At 39.1% G+C, this 20,402-nt stretch overlaps 2 protein-coding genes and 1 pseudogene across 5 annotated transcripts; 2 read left to right on the top strand and 1 right to left on the bottom strand.

Annotated features, from left to right (window-relative positions):
- Window positions 1-423: 423 nt before the first annotated feature.
- LOC18430281 (Amino acid dehydrogenase family protein) lies at window positions 424-7,475 on the top strand. Its single transcript, XM_006840440.4, has 5 exons — window positions 424-576; window positions 1,747-1,930; window positions 3,789-3,946; window positions 4,074-4,286; window positions 7,106-7,475. Exons 1-5 carry the CDS (start codon window positions 463-465, stop codon window positions 7,334-7,336), a joined length of 900 nt encoding a protein of 299 aa, XP_006840503.1. The 5' UTR covers window positions 424-462; the 3' UTR covers window positions 7,337-7,475.
- Window positions 7,476-8,690: 1,215 nt separating this feature from the next.
- LOC105420340 (pentatricopeptide repeat-containing protein At1g08070, chloroplastic pseudogene) lies at window positions 8,691-11,324 on the top strand (annotated as a pseudogene). The gene has a single exon (XR_016050210.1). The product of XR_016050210.1 is annotated as a pentatricopeptide repeat-containing protein At1g08070, chloroplastic pseudogene (transcript).
- Window positions 11,325-12,065: 741 nt separating this feature from the next.
- Window positions 12,066-18,528, bottom strand: GH3.9 (putative indole-3-acetic acid-amido synthetase GH3.9). 3 transcript variants are annotated; one of them, XM_088859541.1, is made up of 4 exons: window positions 17,243-18,528; window positions 15,873-17,206; window positions 12,971-13,761; window positions 12,066-12,880 (listed from the first exon to the last, which is right to left on the bottom strand). In XM_088859541.1, the coding sequence occupies exons 2-4, from the start codon at window positions 15,986-15,988 to the stop codon at window positions 12,315-12,317; spliced, it is 1,473 nt and encodes a 490-aa protein (XP_088715667.1). In that variant the 5' UTR covers window positions 15,989-17,206; window positions 17,243-18,528; the 3' UTR covers window positions 12,066-12,314. The 3 variants fall into 3 exon arrangements, with proteins under 3 accessions (XP_088715667.1, XP_006840504.2, XP_020520433.1); XM_006840441.4 differs by having other exon boundaries at window positions 15,873-15,974; window positions 18,196-18,528; XM_020664774.2 differs by lacking the exon at window positions 15,873-17,206 and having other exon boundaries at window positions 18,196-18,528.
- Between the last annotated feature and the right edge of the window lie 1,874 nt (window positions 18,529-20,402).

The raw sequence follows: 20,402 nt of genomic DNA, 5'->3' as shown, positions 1-20,402 counted from the left end.
CTAAGAGGAACGTGACTTTCTCGAATTATATATATAAGCAATCTCATATAATTTATTTTTTTTAATTGTTACATTGATAGAAATTAATGTCATCTCAACAATCTTTTTTTTATTGTAATATATATATATATATATATATATATATATATATATATATATATATATATATATATATTGATTTGAACTATTTTAAGAGCTTAAAATTTTATAATTAGAAGTAAAAGCCAACTGTTTTAAGAGTTTAAAAGTAAAAGTCCAGAAGTAAAAATAGATTATCGGCACCTCCTAAAATTTTTGACACGAAATTACGCCTGACAAAGTTTGGAGATGCGCAAGGTTGCAACCTTACGCAAACCTCACCCTTTCTAAAGTGCTGTTTGCCTGGGTTATTTTTTAACTCGTTTTCTCACTTTGCTCGAAAGAGAGAGAGAGAGAGAGAGAGAGAGAGTTGAAGAAGCTGTAATGGCGTCTGAGCAAAAACAAGAGGCCAATCTAATCGATGGAAAAGCCATCGCCAACACCATACGCAAAGAAATAGCATCTGAAGTTTCCTATTTATCCCAAAAGTATGGTAAAGTAAGTCCATATCACTCTTTTCTTCATTTTATGTTTTAGTATGCAATGGTTAACTAATCCTTCATCATTTGCCCACAATTTTCATCTGATACCCTTTTTTTTTTGGGATTGTGCATTTTCCTTTTAAGTAGAGAATAGCCCATCATTTTGATTTGGTTCTTTCTTCAAATCACCCTTTTGGGACATTCTTGGTTTTCTGTTTGTCATTTTTTTTATTATTTTGGAAACTCCACAGTTGTTAACCAGTGAAATGACACCATTCGAGGTCACTTGGATATGCGAGGATTGCTGGGTTATTCCTATTTTTTAGAAATATTATTTTGTTTATGTGAAAAGGTGGGGGACTGCAGTTTGGCCCTGGCTGTGAATAATTATTATTGGATGCTTGAATAACCAAGTAACAGGATAAAAAGAAACAAATTTTGGAGTATTATTGTGGTTTGATTTATCAGATTAGAAAAAATAATGACAATTGTTTGAGCATTTTACTTATATGAAATAAAAAAGATAATCGGGTGAAGAGTTTTCACAAACATAGTGCAGCACACTTTCTCCATGTATGGTCTCAAGTCCTTTCTACTTGGGTTTCATTGATTTCTAATGGTCTGCTCCGTTATTTTGTAATAGAAGGAGTGCTATTCAAATCCAAAAGTCGGATATTTTACGGGATCATTAGATGCGTATTGAATATTGATGTTCATCATTTTATTCAGGGAAGCTCTATGTATTTGTTAGTGTGCCATATGCTCTTGCAAATTAGTTAAGGCTGGATTTATTCACTATAGTCATAAAAGGAGAATATAATTCCTCATAAAAGGGCACACACTGTGAGCTTTGCATAAGCTTTGAATCGTAATGGGATTTATTCTATAGTAGAAATTGTTTTACTCTCTTTTATTCATATGCTGAAACAGGGCATTAAGGCGTAGTTTAACTTCCTTTGAATTGTCACTCATTTGTCAGCAGTCAGCTATGAACACCTTTTTGCTTGCTTCAGTTAGTAATGCATGTGAAATAGTGTTTTTGCTTAAAAAATGGTGCCTTTGCATTCTATTTCTATGGTGTGTGGAGTTGAGATGTTGGGTGTCATCAAAATTATGTTTCTTAGTATTAATCTTTGTAGTGTGCCATCAAATTCCTAATGTAAATTGTCAAATTTTTTTCTTGCAGGTTCCTGGGCTGGCAGTTGTCATTGTAGGCAACAGAAAAGATTCACAAAGTTATGTGAAAATGAAGAGAAAAGCTTGTGCAGAAGTTGGTATTAAGTCCTTTGATACGGACCTTCCAGAAGATGTATCTGAAGAGGAAGTGATTAGGAAAGTTCATGAGTTTAATGCCGATCCTGATGTGCATGGTATCACCATACTTTTATATAACGGAGATGGTTTTCGAATTTCTCAGGTTTACCATGTTATGCAATTTGAGCCTGCTCCGCTCCCCTCTTGTAATTTAAATCCTTGCATGCAAATTGTTCGTATCAAGTTTTAAAGATCGCCTTGGCGAATGTACTTGGCCCTTGGCCGAAGCCAGTAACTCGGCCTAGTGCCCTAGTCCTAGTGGACTTGGCCGAGTTGTGTACACCCTAAACAGAAAAATGTAAGAAGGTAAAAAAAAGAGTAGAAAGTTTGTAAAAAACAAATTTAAAGTACAAAAAATTAAAACGGGTAATGCCATTCATTGGAAGACTAAATAAGATGAAAAAAATTATAGAAGATGTATTATTGAAAAGTTTAATTTATATCTTGAATATTTCAGTAAAATTAAAAAAAGGAAATTTTTTTTGTGAAAGTTCCCAAATCATCTTAGAAACTATCAAAATCATCTAAAGACTTTGATCCAAATAATATCTTGGTGTTTTCCAATTTTTTTAAACATTTCTGAACTTTATTTTTATTTTTAGCATATCTTTGGTGCCTGGCGAGTAGGCCACCCAACTCACCCCAACTTGCCTCACCAATGGGGGGAGGGCGAGTTACTCCTTCGAGTTCGAATGGACTTGACCGAGTCAAAAAACACTGGCTAGTATTGTCTGAAAAAACAATAAATGCAATTGCTCCCCAATATTTACTTTGTGATTTGCTATTAGTTATTTCATGGTTAAAGATGAGCAAATTGGGTTTCCTTGTAATGTTTGCATCATCCATTCTTTCTTTTCAAATACATTTTGTTTTTCTACAAACATAAAGACACTTCAAGTTTTATGGAAACAATTATCATACTAAGAGGACTTCAGTATATCTCATTACTCCATCATCCTCATCCTTAGAGCCTTTTCCCAAACTATTTGGAGTCGGCTACATGAATCTTTGTTCGTCATTCTGCTCTATCAAGGGTTCACTGAGGCTACAAGACCCAATATATTTTCTCACTACTTCCAACCATGTCCCTTTGGGCTTACTCCTTACCCTTTTTGAGCCTTCCACTAGAACTCGTACAACTTAATGAGTGCCGTACTGGGTTTGCGTTACACATGGCCAACCGACCTAAGTCTACTTTTTCTCATTTTATCGCCTATTGGTGCAACACTTAAGTTCTTCTGAATGTATTCATTTTGAATTCTATCACTTCTTGTCTTGCCACCCATCTATCTCAACATCTTCATCTCAGCTACGCTCAACCTATAGGTATGTTGCTTCTTGACCGCCCAACATTCCCCTCCATAAAGTAAAGCTGATCTCACAGTTGTCTTATAGAACTTATCCTTCAGCTTCATTGGTATGAGGTGATTGCATAAAACTCCGGTTGCATATCTTCACTTCTCCCACGCAGCTCTAATTCACCCCTTGTCAAGCATTATACTACATTTAACTGATATTTTGGTTTTTATGTATTATTTTTTTCCTTTTCTTATGTATCATGGAATATCTGTCTAGACAAGGGATTAGTGTGCTGTGCTTTACCAGCTGTCCAGCCTTAAGCAAATACTTTGATACATATGTCATGGGACCTCCTTTCTAAGGTAGCTTAATGTACTAATGAATGGTTCATGCTGTAACACTCAATATGTGAATTGGCAGTATGGGTTAGTCTGAACTCCTAAAAGTTCAAAAGAACTTTGAAATGCTGGTTCACAGAGGACATAGGTAGGATTTGTATTTTCTCTCTAACTTTAATATGACAGTGCTTCATGGTTTCAATTTATCTATAGGACATCAAGACCTACCATTTTAAAGACATATTCTTATTATTGCGATAAATTGATTTGTTGGTAGGAATACTTGTCCAGCTTCCCTTGCCAAATCATATCAATGAAGAGAAAGTTTTAAGTGAAATCAGCATTGAAAAGGATGTTGATGGATTTCACCCTTTGAACATTGGCAAACTTGCAATGAAGGGTCGGGAACCTTTGTTTCTCCCATGCACCCCAAAGGTATCTGTGGACTGAAATTGCAATTTTTGTATATGTTGGCATTTGGCAACTTGCAAACTCCAGCTATTGAGTATTCATTCTTAATACTGTAATTTCCCTCTCTCTCACAATTTTTATTTCTCTGCAGGGATGCCTCGAACTTTTATCTAGGAGTGGTGTTTCTGTGAAAAACAAGAAGGCAGTAGTAGTAGGTAGAAGCAACATAGTTGGATTACCAGTGGCATTGCTACTTCTAAAAGCAGATGCAACTGTAACCATAGTTCACTCTCGAACTCATAATCCTGAAAGCATCATTCGTGAGGCAGATATAGTTATAGCCGCTGCTGGGCAGGCAATGATGGTAATGTGCGATAGTTTTGTCAACTTCTTTTCTTTTCTTTTTTTGGTTTTAAACTAAAAACCGGGAATGGTATTGTGATATGCATTGCTTAATAACGATAAAAGGCTATTTATCCAATTCCTTCACTAATATTCCTTTTTCAAGAGAGGCTGATAATTTAATTAAGGTATAATATTAACTGTATTGTGGAAGGGGTAGAGGTTAGGTTACTAATATTCCTTCATCATGTTTTATGTTACCCTATCAATTGGCAGATATCATGCTGAGGGCAGTTGAGGGATGGGTTACCGCAAGGCATGTCAGCTAGTGCATCCTTGGGGGCAGCCACACCACCAAGCCGAACCCATCTTGTGTTCCTTTCACAAAACATAAGCTGGGTGTTATATCCTAGAATACCAAAACCCGTGAACCACAACCCCCTTCCCTCACCATTGCAAGTCAGATGGATCCCCAATCAGTGCCAAGAGCACTGGCATTAGCTTTGGTAGCTTTAGAACTTTCCCTTTCCACTATTTCCACCCAGGAGTAAAAGTCCTTTCCCACAAAAATCTTATGACTGCTTCTCCACATGAGTTAGTGATGACATTGTAGAAGCTAATGCAACAAATAAAGGATGTATTAGCTCTATCATGGGTTGCGCCATTGCAATCAAGGTAGACCAATTGATTTCTATTGCAAGAAAGCTTCTGCTGAAGGGGGCCTTGGTCGGTGATAGTGATACCCACTGTTTGAAGGGGGAATTGATCATACATGTGAACCATTGCAAGCTCTGTAAGTGATACCCACTGTTTGATTAGCTTGGCATGCTCTATTTCCCCCAACTCAAGGAGTGGCTGGAAATAGGTCACATGTATGATCAATTTCGAGGAAACACCTTGCTATCAATTTCCCTGCCAAGGGTCTATTACTCACCAACTGGCCCTCAATAAAAAGCGACCATATTTATGCTGGATCCTTCAAACTATCTGGCCTCCCCATTTAAGAAATTGCAACACCCATTCCCCCTCCCACAAAAAAACAAAGAATAAACCCTAATGCCCAAAATCCGATCCCCAACTAATCTAAGCTTCTTCCCCCCACCTTTCAACCCTAGATCCCTCCACTGGGCACACAACCAAGGAGTCAATACCACTTTACAAACATATCTTTACCTTTTAGCCAGCTACATAGTCGTCGCATGCAGACCCATCATGGGAGGAACCCCAACCCCAATTGATTCAACCAGAGTGACATTAGCCCTTTTATCCATGAAGCAACCGAAGAAACAACAAAACAGCCAACTCCAGACTTAAGATGGCTCTAGGACAAATCCCTTTCTGAAGAGTTATCTACTAGCTCCACCTGCTGCAACATTTGCAAAGCCTCAATTGAAGAAAACGGGATACCACATGATTTTTGGTCGAAATGGGCTGTGCAGGCCTGGTTAGGCCATGCCAAGCAAACTTGTCTTGTGAGTCCTAGTTGGCAATCTCTGGAACGACCCATCCCCCACTCTGCCATACCTTTTCCTTCTACACCTAATTTAGAGCCAGAAAATCCTAGACCCCTGCTCTCATAGAGCCCCCAAAATTCTTATGTCTCTGTCTTATATCTAGAGCCTCAAATGAAGCTACCCAGTAATTTAAAACCCAACGATTTCTGATCTAGATCGCCGATCTGGATGGCAATAGGTCGGGACCGAACCGGTTTCAGTATAGTACCCGTCCCGGCTTGGTTCACCCCTAAAATCCCCCCTTGTCATATTTTTAGTTTATTTTTTTATCCTTTTTTAAGCCTATCTAATGTTTTCTTAAGATTATCTAAATTCCCATCCCATAAACCCGTATTTAAATTATTCGTTTCATTTTGTTAACATTTTTTTTATCACTGACTCGGACCGATTCAAATTTGATCCATATTGTGATCGAGCGATCTTACATGGAATTGTGGGTGAATGATCTGCACACCTGTTTTGAAACACTGAAGCTACCACAACGAGATGCTCATCAGCCACTAATAATATTGCCCATGTTAAACCTATTGGATCCATCCCATGGGTCCAGCTCCCTTATCTTACCCCTATCATCCCATGATCGTGTCACGAAAGTAATAGGTGGGCTAACATAGAAAAGGAAGAAGACTTAGTCGAGTTGAAAATTGTGTCGTTGTAGGGAGAAAGGTTTGCCAAAGCCAAAGTCCGAACAACATAAATTCTTGATAACATGTGCCTCTCGTGTGTGGACCAGTGTAGGAAAAATCGAGCGGTTTAAATTCTAACCGCCCAGTTAGACCCGGTTAGATCGGAACTGGCCACTGGCCTATTCTGGTTTCGGCCGGTTTTGGTGAACCGGCCGGGTATTTTAAAAAAAATTCAAAACGAATTATATAAAATCTCACTTGGCAAAATTGATAAATAAAAGAGCCCAACTGTGTTGTATACAAGTTGGTTGCCATTGCATCATTCAGAAACTTTGAAGTTCTTGCTCTTGAATCTTGATTCCAACTAGTATGGGTTCCTAGGTACTTTCTTCTGTGGTATTCTTTGAGAGATCTGCAATTGATTGGTTCACCTTACAGGCTTAGTTGAAGTTTATCAAGTTTTGTTTATTCTTCCATACTGGTCTCGTAAGAATCTTTTTGTAACTGAGGTTTAGAGAAAGATGCAATGTCTTAAATAAACTTTCCACCGTTCTTTCCACACATCTAAGGGCAATTCAGCTTCATGTTTCCAATCATGCACCATGCAGACATTTCTATGAATGTTACTGTTTTCTCTATCTTCTTGATATTGTGGTCATTGCAATTGCTGATTGAGTAAATTTGTCAAAAATATTTCATAGATCAAGGGAGACTGGATAAAGCCAGGAGCTGCAGTTATTGATGTGGGAACCAATTCAGTGGATGATCCTACTAAAAAGTCAGGTTATAGGCTAGTGGGTGATGTGGATTTCGAGCAAGCGAAGAGGGTGGCTGGTTGGTTAACCCCTGTGCCTGGAGGAGTTGGCCCGATGACTGTTGCAATGCTGCTCAAGAACACTTTGGAAGGGGCCAAGCGTAAGTTTGGGAATTAATTTGTCCACCAAACGAGAGAGAGATAATTCTTCTGTTTAAGTACAGATGCTAGTCATGGTGCATCGGCGTGGGAAATGTCACACTGAACTATTCCAATTCAGTGAGAATAAAAGTTTGTTTGTGAAGGATTCCTTGAAAGCCGGTTGCTTCTTGTTGTTAAATCATCCCTATTTAGTTCACAGTTTCTTAAATATGATGGTGTTCACAGTTTCTTAAATATGATGGTAGAGAGAGGCCTGCTAGTTTAGAGCGCAGAGAGAGACAGTCTCCTAGTTTAGAGGGAATCTGGATTCGGGATTATTGGCTTTTTTTTTTTAATAAATGTACTTGGTTCAGTTTGACTTGTATGACCCGTTTTCTAAAGTAAGTTAGGAGTTAGTTATGACCCGTTTTTTAAAGTAGATTAGGAGGTAGTTATGACCGGTTTTTTAAAGTAGATTAGGAGTTAGTTTTTAAAGTAGTAAGGGGTGGGATGGTGTTATTGATGGGAATGAAAATCACAACGTGGTAACTAAGGTGTGGGGTGCTACTACCATGATTTTAATTAACCAATGCTAGAAATTGATCAAAGGTAAATAAGGAAATTGAGCTGCTTCCTGCGTTCCCTTTTTTCTCTCCCTCGAAGGGAGAGAGAAGGGTAAATAAGGAAATTGTTCTATCCCCTCGACTATAAACCAGGGAAGTTGATATCCCAAGTTTCATTGTCTCCAAATAAAGGGCGGTATTTACTTTTCCGCCTTAAAAGATAAGTAGATACTGCCTATCTCTTATCAAATAAAAAAGTTCTACAATAATGGAAGATGAGTTTTCAAAACTGCATCTTTTAAAATTTACAACACGTTCTTAGAAAGAGAGGGAGGTCTCTCTAGTAGTTGATGGCAACTGAACCATGAAGACACTGAATTGGAAAAGGAGGTTTTCAGAGAGAGCGAGAGGCCAAAGAGTGAGTATGGTTGGCAATAGGTTTGGCGAACCTGGACCCTGACCCATATCTGAAAAATAAGAAATATTGGACCTTGACTGGACCCAATTGAACCTGATCCAAAAATATATATTTAAATATATTTAAGTATATATGTATTTAAATAAAAATAAAAATATATATTTAAATAAAAAATAAAAAAAATTAAATATTATAATTATAATTATAATTTATATATTTTAATTATAATTATATTATTTAAATATTATAATTAAAGTATATTTAAATATATTTAAGTATATATATGTATTATTTAAATATTATAATTAAAATATATAATTATTATTTAAATGATAACACTATTTGGGTTTTTTTTAGGGCCAAATCCGTATGAATATAAACTTGAATAGTGTTCGGATCCAATATTTGGACCTCGATCCGATCCGTTGGTTCCAATTTTTGAACCGACTAAGGTCAGGTCCAATCATCGACCTTGTGTCGTGTCCAGGTTCATCCCCACCCCTGTTGTCAGAGGCTTTTACCAGTTGATGAGAGAGTTGTGGGATCCATACGCAGACTTGCGTCGGGCCGCGTCCAGTAATCGGTCCCGTTTTGGGTCCGGGTTTATGGGCACCCCTGATATTGCCAGAGGCCTCTACTGGTTGATGCGAGAGAGAGAGGCCTCTGATTAAGGGGATGAGGGGCGGAATCTACGTCACCTGACTGCTTTATAACTAGTGTTTGAAGTTTGAACCACTTAAAATTGCTCTATTGCTCTCCGTTTGAGACAGAGATGAAGGCTGCATCAACCAAACATGAGGCTCCATTGGCCACCTGATCATCTCCACCCATCTTCCATGGCCCTTTCACATGCCTCCATCACCCCCTCCTCCTCTCTCCACCAAACTCTGTCAGACCATCTCTCTACTCCGCCACCCAAATCCCCCACACTTTCTCTCTCTCCTAAATTCCTCCAAAACCATCAAATCTCTCAAGCAAATACATGCGCAAATGATCATAACGCAAGCGGCCCAAAACACCTTTCTCTCTACCAAGCTCTTGGAATCATGTGTTACCAAGCACCAATTGGGTTATGCATCTCTCATTTTCTCTCACATCAATGACCCAAATGCTTATGCTTGGACCACCATGATCAGAGGCTTCGTACTATCAAAATCGCCTGAAAAAGCGATCGAATTCTTCACAAGAATGAAGGCCCAAGGTGTCAACCCCAACAATTTCTCTCTCTTGTTTATGCTCAAGGCTTTCACCATGGTCTTGGCCTACAAAGAAGGTAGGCTTATCCATGGCCTAATCTTAAAGCTTGGCTTAGAATTGGACCTATTTTTGCACAATGCCTTAGTTCACATGTATTCTTTATTTGGTGACATGAAGTCTGCACACCAAGTGTTTGGTGAAATGCCCATGAATACTATTGCTACATATAATGCATTGATAAGTGGATGCTTTTCTTGTGGTGATGTAATGGGTGCGAGAAAAATATTCGATGAGATGATTGACAGAAATGTGGTAACTTGGAATGCAATGGTTAGTGGCTATTCTAAACTAGGCCTATTGAAAGAGGCTCGATTCATTTTTGAAGAGATGCCAATAAGAGATGTATTTTCTTGGAGTGCAATGATCTCTGGCTATTCTCAAAGTGGGCGAGCGATCGAGGCCTTGGCCTTATTCCAAAAGATGCAACTTTCCAACATTGGCCCTGACTCAGTGACCATGGTTAGTGTGCTCTCGGCATGTGCTACAGCAGGGGCTTTAGATGTTGGAAAATGGGTTCATGCCTATATTGACAAAAACGAGCTTAGGTGTGATGTTTTCTTAGGAACCTCGCTTGTAGATATGTATGCGAAATGTGGGTGCATTGACATGGCACTTAGAGTTTTTAGAGAAATGCCCCATAAGAATGTTTTCACTTGGAATGCGATGATAAGTGGGCTTTCCTTGCATGGTCATGGAGAGGATGCTCTATCGCTCTTCGCTGCCATGGAGAAGGCACATGTGATCCCAAATGAGGTCTCTTTTGTGGGCGTCCTATGTGCATGTACCCATGTTGGGAGAGTCGAAGAGGGGTGTAAGCACTTCAATCGCATGATTCAAGAGCTTAATATTTCGCCCAAAATTGAGCATTATGGCTGCATGGTTGATCTATTAGGCCGATCAGGGAGGCTAGAAGAGGCTAGAGAGTTCATCAAATCAATGCCTATGGCTCCAAACATTGTAATTTGGGGTGCTTTGCTTGGTGCTTGCAAGATTCATGGGGATGTGGAGATGGGAGAGAGTGTAGTGAAGCCCCTTGTAGAGCTTAGACCCAGAGACGGTGGTTGCTATGTGCTCTTGTCGAATATATATGCAGCAGCTGGGCGGTGGAGTGAGGCAGCAAAGTTAAGGAAATTGATGAGAGAGATGGGGGTCGAGAGGGTCCCTGGGTGTAGCTCAATTGAGGTGAACAGCGTGGTGCATGAGTTCTTGGTGGAAGATAGATTGCATCCCCAGTGGAAAGAGGTGTATGAGGTTGTTAATTGGGTCAATATGCATTTGGAGGACGAGGGTTATGTGCCTGATACATCACAAGTGTTGTATGATATAGATGATGAGGGCTAAGGATACAAGATGGGCTTGGTGTTTGTATTGATAATTCAGTGGTTAAGGTGCAAGGGCAACAACACTACCATACAAGGCACATATATCTATTTATGTGAGGAGATTTTGGAAGGGCTTAACACTTTGAAAATCATTGAGATCATATGAAGATAAACGATGAGAAGAAATGGATCATGCTTATGAGATGCATATGAACTGCTCCATCGTAGTGAGTTACTGAAGGGGTCACATATTTTGCAGGGGCTTGGCCACTTAGGGTGATATGTGAAGAACAATTCAGATATTTCTGCTTGGACGGTTGGCTCTTTTACATGTTTCATCAAAAGTTTTTTTGGGGATAGTTTTATGCATTTCATTACTTATTTTTGTAAGTTTTATGCATTTCATCCTGAAGAGTCGATTGTACGGAGGAGAAATTTTGAGAATGACAAAATCAATGTTTGTGATATCTGGACATGACAATGACAAGCAACAGTATCAGTCACTGTAACAAGGAGTATGATTGGGACCTATTTTACTTGTGCCTGGGAACCATTTTGAATGCACAAGCAAGTAAAAATAAGTCGAGGGTTTTTTTTTTGTGAGAAACAAAATTTCATCATTGGTGCCCTTGTCAAGAGCCAATAATATGGGCAGGATTCATATATAAAATGTAAACAGATGTTTTGCACCTGAAAAACATGTATGTTGATTGTGTCCTGTTTAGACAACTAACAACCTGTTTTAGGATATCTACAAAAGCAAAAGAGAAAATTCTGTGTGGAGGACCACTCAGTATAACGCTCCTGCTCCAGCCAAAACTGTCGTCGTCATTTTTGCAACAATTAGATCTATAGATTTAAGAAATCAATGCTTTTCCCTCAGTTTTTTCTTGAATTCAATGTGAACCCAAATATGTTTGCAAATTTTTGGGTCCTATGAAATCTTCGTAAAGTCATTTTTGGGGCATTAATCAACGTTTAGAAATGACAGCTCAGTTGATTGGTAGTTTTTCCATAACAAATAGGGTAGGCGATCATGGCAAACTTCAAGAGTTCAAACCTTTAAACCTCCTGACACAGAAGGTAATGCATCCATGAAAAATAATTTAAGACCAGACCTTTCAAGTTCGTGATTACAGTGGCACAAGGTAAAACGAAGTATTGCCCAATGCATGGAGGAACAGTAGATGATTAGAGTAAAAGTAATTAAGTAAAAGGTGTTGTATTAAAAGGATGCAATTAGAGCAAAAGTAATTACGCAACAGCTGCAGCAGTTAACAAAAAAAGCAACGGGTACCATATTAAGAGGATGAGTTATTTCAAGAGTAATTAAGTGAAGCTTTCTCCATCAACCGAGTTGGTTAACTCAGGTTACAAAATTTATAAGTGATTGATGGACAATTATGATCAGCCTTAACAAGGTTACCCTTCCAGAAAGATTGCATCTTATTCAATCTAAACCATCCACATTGGATCTCTTGGGCTAAGGAAATTCGAGGTGACCCTTGAGTTCAGTAACTCGAGGGCCAAGCCAGACCGAATCCCCCTGGGAGTCTTATACTGGTTAACTGAACCGCCATTGCTAACAGATAGGTCCATAAGTGCATCGAAGGTGCCGGGGCAGACCAGGCGTATCTCAAGGGGTCCCACGGACTTATCGGTGCTCCTACACCTTCTGTACACATCACCCAGTGATTGCTCCATGTTAGCACAACATGCCTCCATTACTGAATTGTGTGGGGACAGGCGTACTGAGGTGGCGGGGCCGATCTCCCAGAAGAGGACATAGTGGCCAGGGATGGATGATGTGTCAGCATATGATGTGTACTCCACGAGGAAGAGCCTCGAGGGTTCTAAAAGCTTCTTCGCGGAGGCCACAGCGCGGTGGAGGTCCTCTTCGGTGGTCTTATCAGTGTCGATGCTGAGGATGACGTCCCTCCGGCAAATAAAGCGGAATTGCGGTGCTTGGTTGTGGAATCCTGTAACCTGGACCACATCGCCTATGCGGTACCTGTATAAACCTGAGGGAGAATCATGCATCGAGTCAGTTAGAGAAAGAGAGCAGGCACTGAGTCAGAGACAGAGAGAGAGAACAAAATAACTTAACAGACCTGCAAAATTGGTGACAATGAGCTCATAAAAGCGGCCCACTTCCACATCGACAAGGCTCACTGGCTCCTCCGACACCGTCCCCTCCCCCTTCGCAATGGGTGCAAACTCAAAGTAAGCCATGTTTGGCAAAAGAGTGTAAGCCACACTTGCAGGCTCACACAATGGCTCCAAATTCACACCAAAATAACTCTCCGAAGAAGCATACATAGTACTAACCAATGGAAGCCTACCCCCACTATAGTAATTCAAGGCTGGTATATATTGTGACATAGACCCAGTCACTATAACCTCTATGTACTTAGCCTTTGGCCATAACTCACATAGTATGCCACCCCAGCACTCTCTTTCGCAGAGCCTAGAAATCTCAGTGGAAAGCTGGGGATCCGGCCTTAAAACCCTCGACATGGCTTCTAAGCATCCGGGATCAGTGATCAAGGGATCGAGATTGCCAGTCTCTATGTCTACACACATTCGTTGCCAGTTTTGTTCTAAGAAGTTAATTGCTCTCAAAAAAGCAGAGGCAAAGACAGCTCCTAAGCGTAAGACCTTTTGTCTAAAGATGAGACCGCATAAAAGTTGGCAGTACATGCTTTGGGAGATTTCTTGACATAGGATGGTCTTATCTGGGCTAGTGAGGTTGTTATAGGGGTCGAAGGGGCGGTGTCTGAAGTGCTCACTCTTGTAGTAGCTAGTGAGGACTGGCCTAGCAGGAAGCCCGGATGGTGTCGACGTCTCTGCCTTCACAAAGTAGAGGTACATTGCCTTGCCCATGTCAAGGCCTGAGACATGCCTGTGGTGTTTGTGGAGGTCAGTGTTGGCAAACTTGAGATCATGTTCTTTCCATATGAGAGCTAAAGAAAGTTTGTACTACAAAGAATGGTTGTAGTTAAAACTCTGTATTATCTTCCAGTTGGTAATAAATAATTGTGTTATGATCATTTGAGTTGAAGATAAATGGTCTTCTCCTTTAATGCACCAAAGTACGCTAACCCTTTACAGTATTCTTTCTAGGGAGGACTGATCTTGATTGAGCAAATCCATGCTAAGGAGTATGTAAAAATATGACATGATTCATATGACATGCTAAGGAGGACTGGACTTTGGCCAGGGCCCTTTTCAGCCCAATTCAGGCTGGGTCCGGCTTGGGCAAAGCCTCTATTGACCGTGGCAGGGCTTGAGCGGCTGTCAGGGCCCGGTGCCAGCCTTGCTGGCCATAGAACACTTTCCCTTTGTTTTGCTTTAAAGCAAGTTAAATTTAGGTGATCATCTATAAGAACACAAATGATTCCCGTAATGCTAATGATGTACTCAAGAGGATGTTACATCGTGAAAAAGATAAAAAATAAATATTTTTTAACTACTGATAAATGATATCAACTCCATCCAATTAATCAATGTTTTAAAAGCCAGCTTGGCAGGGTGAAGCGGCTATTTCAGAAACCGGTCTGGGTTTGGGAGGCTTTTGGGGGAGCTTTCTCATATGATGCAATTTTTAGTTCCGAAAAATTCTGGCTGGCTAAGAATATATTTTCATTTCTAATTATAAAATTTTGAACTTTCAAAATGGTTCAAATCAAGCATATCTATAAATGCAGGAAAATCTTGAAGATCTAGAGAATGTATTGCAAGATGTACTATTTTAAATTTTATTTTTTTTCCATATAAATGAATCTTAATGTTGAGATGATCAATTTGATGGTAATCCAAAACCAAAACGACCAATTTTTTTTTTTTAATGGATTTTTGAAGTGCATCTTAATTGTACAAAATTTTAAGGGCATCACCTAAGGTGAACACTATGTATTTTGAAGGCAACGGTTGACTTGTAATGTTCGTGCCCTAAAGAGCGGATATAATAAGATGGAAAGCCAAAATATTTCCTGCTCTCACGGGAGCATATCGCTTCCTAGATTAAAACGCAATCTAGAGAAAATTTTAGGACCCCAAATTCTAAAAATATAACATCTTCAACCTGTACCCTTACCTTAACAAAAAAAAAGATTCAAATCGTACCTTCTATGATGTATTTCGAAAAAAATAGTGCATATTAAACAGGAGAAATGGTCTTATAGGACTCTCTCCAACCCATATGTGTAGGATCTCAAATGATCACCATTAAATTTGGCACAGATATGTAGAAAGTCAATTCTCATACCTATGTGATAACTTTTCTAGAAATCCGTATCAACTTTAATAGTGATCCTTTGGAGTCCTACATACATGAGTGGGGGAGGGTCCTATAGGATCATTACTCATTGAATAGATAACGGCAAACTATGTACAGGTGGCAATCGGGTCAGGTCGGCCAAGGTGTGCTTCGCCCCGAATTGGAGCCAGGTCTAGTTCCATGTTTTGGACCTAACGGGTCGGGTCTCTGTCCAAATGCTTAGACCTTATCTGGGTCAAGTCTAGGTCCAGGTCAGGGTCTAGCATGGACCCTCTTAGGTCGCGTCGAGTTCAAGTCAAGGTTGACCCAATTAGGTATAAAGAAATATAAAAAAACTATATAAATAGAATTATACAGTACATGAATTTTTATTTTTATTTTCGATAGTTTCAGGTCCATGTAAAAACTTAATCAGGTCGGGTTCAGGTCGACCTAGACCTGACCCGACACGTTGCTAGCCCTAAAAAATTTCGAGGTTGAGATCTAAGTGCTAAAAAACTAAAAATTTAAATTTTGTTTTGAAAAGATCATCTAATGATTCATAGGAGATTTCCAAAATTTTAGATTAAAAAAAGAATAAAGAAAAACTCTCCTAGGTATTCTGCCCAAGAGAGTAAATATATTCCCACGGGAGAATAGTATGCTCTCATAGAGAAAATAATTGCAATTTCACATTTACTTGATTTTTACAATATTGCCCTAAATCACTAAAAATGGCAATTATGCCCCCTTACTTGTTCATGATGGGCATGAGAAGGTTGTAGAGATATGTCCTCCTGTCTATATCCTCAGCTATCGATGGCATCAGCTTCGACTCTCCACCCGAAGTTCCCGAGCTGTAAAAATTCATAACTTTTCATCACATGGCTTTCTTGTGATTGCGTAAACATTAAGATGAATCGAGTAATATGCTTGGACCTAATTTGACCACCTTATATCCAGGAAATGAAGCCAAAGGGGGGTATTTTTTGAAACGGATAGTCCCTTTATTTTGGAGAGAGCTCAAATAGGGTTGGAATGGACCCCGATCCAACCCAAGACATAAGGGATAGACCCGATTCGGGTTTGGGTATAGGTTTAAAAGTTAGACTGGGCGGGTCGGATTTGATTCCAAATCTTGGTCCCGAATACTATTTAGGTCAGGGTATCATTTTCTTCAGGTTCGGCCCCCACCCCTAAAGCTTACTAGGTTGCCTTGAATGGACGTGGCGATCGGCATTCTCATGGTTTATTTATACGAAGCTTCCAATTATATAGGAGGCTTTTTTTTTTTTGCTTTTGAAGCTTCTAATTATTTAGGAGGCTTTTTTCTTTTCTTTTTTTAACAAGAAGCAAAACTCTTGTTTGAGAGTACTTAGATAGTGAAACAACGCTCATGTTTAAGAGAGCTTTGCGAGAGCAAAAATCCCCCCCCCCCCCCCAACAGTTGCTTTGACCTTGTTACAACGGGCTTACATCGCATAGGCTACACATCAAATTGCAAGCAAGCCCTCTTCAACAATCACTTTGACTTTGCTACCCCGGGTTTGTTTCGCATAGGCTGCAATATCAAAGCACTTGTTTTGGAGGGATTCGGAATAGCAAAAAAGGCAACAAGCGTAGGCTCGAAGGTCTACGTGTATTCATTGGCTAGAAAGCTAGAGTGCGCACTAGCATACTCTATTTTTTCTTCGCAACTAGTGCGGCCCTTTAGTTTTTTTTGTTTCTTCAACAAGCGCTTTACAAAAAAACAAAAAAAAAAAGCACAAGTGTGAGAGCACTTTGTTTCAAGTCAATTGTTCGACCTTGCTACCATTGGCTTGCTTGATATAGGCTACACATCAAATTGGTTGGGACTTGTAACATCAAAACACTCGTTTCAGAGGGCTTCGTAAGAGAAAAAAAAAGTAGCAAGCACAGGCTCGAAAGCCTACGTGTATTCATTGGCTCAATAGCCGGACTGTGCACTAGCACACTCCCTTTTCTTCGCAACTACCGTGCCTTGTACTTGTTTCTTCATCAAGGACTTTGCAAAAAAAAAAAAAAAGCACGAGTTTACGAGTGCTTGGCTCTAAGTCAATAGTTTAACCTAGCTTCGTGCTTGGCTCTAAGTCAATAGTTTAACCTAGCTACAACGAGCTTTCTTTGCTCATTGCCACCTCTACCATAGTGGCGAATTCTTTGATGATTGTTTTACGAAGATAAGGGTGGCAACCGGCAAGCCAGGCCAGCCTTGGGTTTGGCTAGCCTAGCCTGACTCGGGCCTTATCCCCATAGGAAAAATATGGCCGGGCCAAGCTGGCATAAACCCTAACCTTGCCTTCGGGCCACAGTTTGCAGCCTAGGCCCTATTGTTTTAGGGCCTGGTCAGCCCCGCCTATTGCCACCCCTATTCCCAAGACGCTCATGGCAATCTTCTGCAACTTAACTTTCAAGTAAACACAAATTCGTGGAAACACCAGAAGCTGCATGCACACGAGTTTTTGTTTTGTTTTATTTATTTGTATCACTTCATTGCCTTAATGAAGTCGCTACTGCCACTTCTATAAAAAAAGATATATGCACATGTGGCGTCACCTAGTGAATTTTTTTTTTGGTGCGCATGTTTGTGTGTATGAGAAAATCTAACTTGTGAACGAGGAGAGAGAGAATTCCATGAACTAGCCAGCCAGCATTCTCTGTCTGTGTGTGTGTGAGAGAGAGAGTTTTCCATGAACTAGCTATCATTTCATTTCTTTTTGTGTGTGCGTGTGAGAAAGAGATCCATTAACTAGTGAGCAAGTGTATGTGTGTGTGAGAGAGAAAGAGATCCATTCACTAGTGAGCAAGCGTAAGCGTGTGCGTGTGTGTGTGAGAGAGATCTATTAACTAGTGAGCAAGTGCGTGCACGGGTGAAAGAAAGAGTGTTTTCCATGAAATAGCTAGCATCTCTTTGTGTGTGTGTGTGTGAGAGAGAGAGAGAGAGATCCATCGACTGGTGAGCAAGTATGTGTGTGTGAGAGAGAGATGGAGCAAGTGTATGTGTGAGAGAGAGAGAGTGTGTGAGTGATAGAGAAAGGGGGGACCGAAAGGCAGAACCTAGTTAACAATTCAGTGATGGGGTCTCCAGAAATAAGGGAGTAATGCTCTCCATTCGCAATCCTTTGAATGAGAGGCTTTATATCATCATAACTAACCACAGGTACCCTCCTCTTGAACTCTTCTTTATTTCTCGACCCTCTCAAATACTCATACAAGTATTCAGTCCTCCAATTCCTCCTTAAAATCTCCTCCAATATTTGATCCTGGATCTCTCCAGCATTCATGGTTAGCTTCTCCACCTCTTCCAAGGCCTTCTCTCCCTTGTACTCAAGCTTCTTCCCATCCATTATGCCCTTTTCTCTCTCTACCCCTGTTTCACATGCGTTCATTCTACTATGTATTTATAGAGAGAGAAAGTGAGCATGGCGGAGCACTCTAAGTTACAAGAGAGAGAATGCAAAAATATCCAACCAATATGCCTAACTTATGCATGATGGGGGTGGAGATTGTGTGGATTGGGGTGATTTGTAGATGGAAATTTGATAGAAAAGGGAATTTGAAGGGAGGTCGATATGTGCTCCACACACGACTTTTATCCAATAAACAATTGTTTTTTTCCTTTTGCCTCTTACTTTCTTGTCCTTAGTGGCATTCCATAAGAGATTTCTCTCTCTAGTATAGGAGATTTCTTTCTCTCTCTAGGGTAAGAACTCTCTCTCTCTCTCTCTCTCTAGGTAGCTATCCCTCCTTCTCTAACACATACATCGAGCTTCGGCTGAGAATTTATTCGATTTGGATTCAAACCCGAATAACGGATCCTGTTCGGCTTCGGGTATGGATCCCAAAATTTAGATTCAGAACTAAAATTTAGATCCAAATAATACTGCAGATTGGATCTGAGTACAAGTGTATCCGATCGAATTTATTAAATAGCATATATCATTTTATATAGTTATATATTTTATTAAGGGGTTATGTTGGGGTGCTCATATTATATATTGTAGAGCATTTTATATTTGTACTCAATGAATTTTAAACATTTATATACCTTTTGTTTTGTAATACAATATTTTTTTTTTATTAAGGGTATTTTTTGTCAGTAAGAGAGGTACGACATCACCCACATAGAGCAGAATTGAACAATTTAATGTTCCATGTAGGTACTGTCACACACTATGTAGATGATCACACCCTTCATAATGATCAAAATACCCTTACTAAAAAAATTATATTACAATACAAAGGTATATAACTGTCTAAAATTTGTTGAGTACAACTCTAAAATGCTCAATTATGTCAGCATCCCAACATAACATTTTATTAATTTATATATATAATGGGTGCAGTTTCTATAAAAGTTGCATCCTTAAAAAATCCAATTAAGGAGCATCTCCAAATTTTATCATAACATGCAATTTTAGTATAAAAAATTATGACGATTATCTAAAAATCTATTTTTCATATCTAATTATAAATTTTTAAACTTAAAAAATGGTTAAAATCAAGTCGATGTATAAACATATGAAAATCTTGAAAATAAACGGTCTAGATAATATGTTGCAAGATGCATTGTTTTTTGGACTCAAAATTCTTTTATATATATATATATATATATATATATATTCATGCATCTTGATGTCGAGATACTCAATTAGAGGGTTGAAAAATATTAAAACAATATTTTTCGATGGATTTTTGAGGTGTATCTGTAGTACATTTTAAGGTTGCAAACTTATATAAACTTTTTCCATATATAATATATATATTTTGTAAACTTTTAGAATACCTGATCTGGATCCCAAGTATAGTTTTCAGATCTAAATTGGATCCAGATCTTATTTATAGTTTTCGAATCCAGATTCGAATCTGAGTGGATCCAGACCCGATCGGAAAAATTCCCATCTCTACATGGAGCTATAGATAAGAGAGAGAATATAAGTTCATTTTTTATTTTAACAGAGAGAGCATAAGCACATCGTTGGTTTGTGAGAGAGAGAGAGATTGGGAGAGTGAAAGTACATTTTTAGTGAGAGAGAGAGAAGACAGAGAAAGATATCATAAGTACATTTTTTGTTTTCATGGACTATGGTTTCATTTGGTCTGTATATTCCCTTTTTTGAATTTATTGTGGCTGGATAAGATTGTACTTGACCTCTTTGTTGGAAACTTGGAATATTATGTTTCAAATTTTGGACCAGGTTGAAAGAGCACAATATAATAAGACATGAATTTGAAGTTGTCCTCTTAACAATAATGTGCAGATT

The sequence above is a fragment of the Amborella trichopoda genome, chromosome 2 (genome assembly GCF_054954075.1).
Source record: "Amborella trichopoda isolate Santa Cruz 75 chromosome 2, AtrichopodaSantaCruz75HAP2 v2.0, whole genome shotgun sequence".
NCBI lineage: Eukaryota > Viridiplantae > Streptophyta > Magnoliopsida > Amborellales > Amborellaceae > Amborella > Amborella trichopoda.
This window is presented reverse-complemented; position numbering and strand designations above follow the sequence as displayed.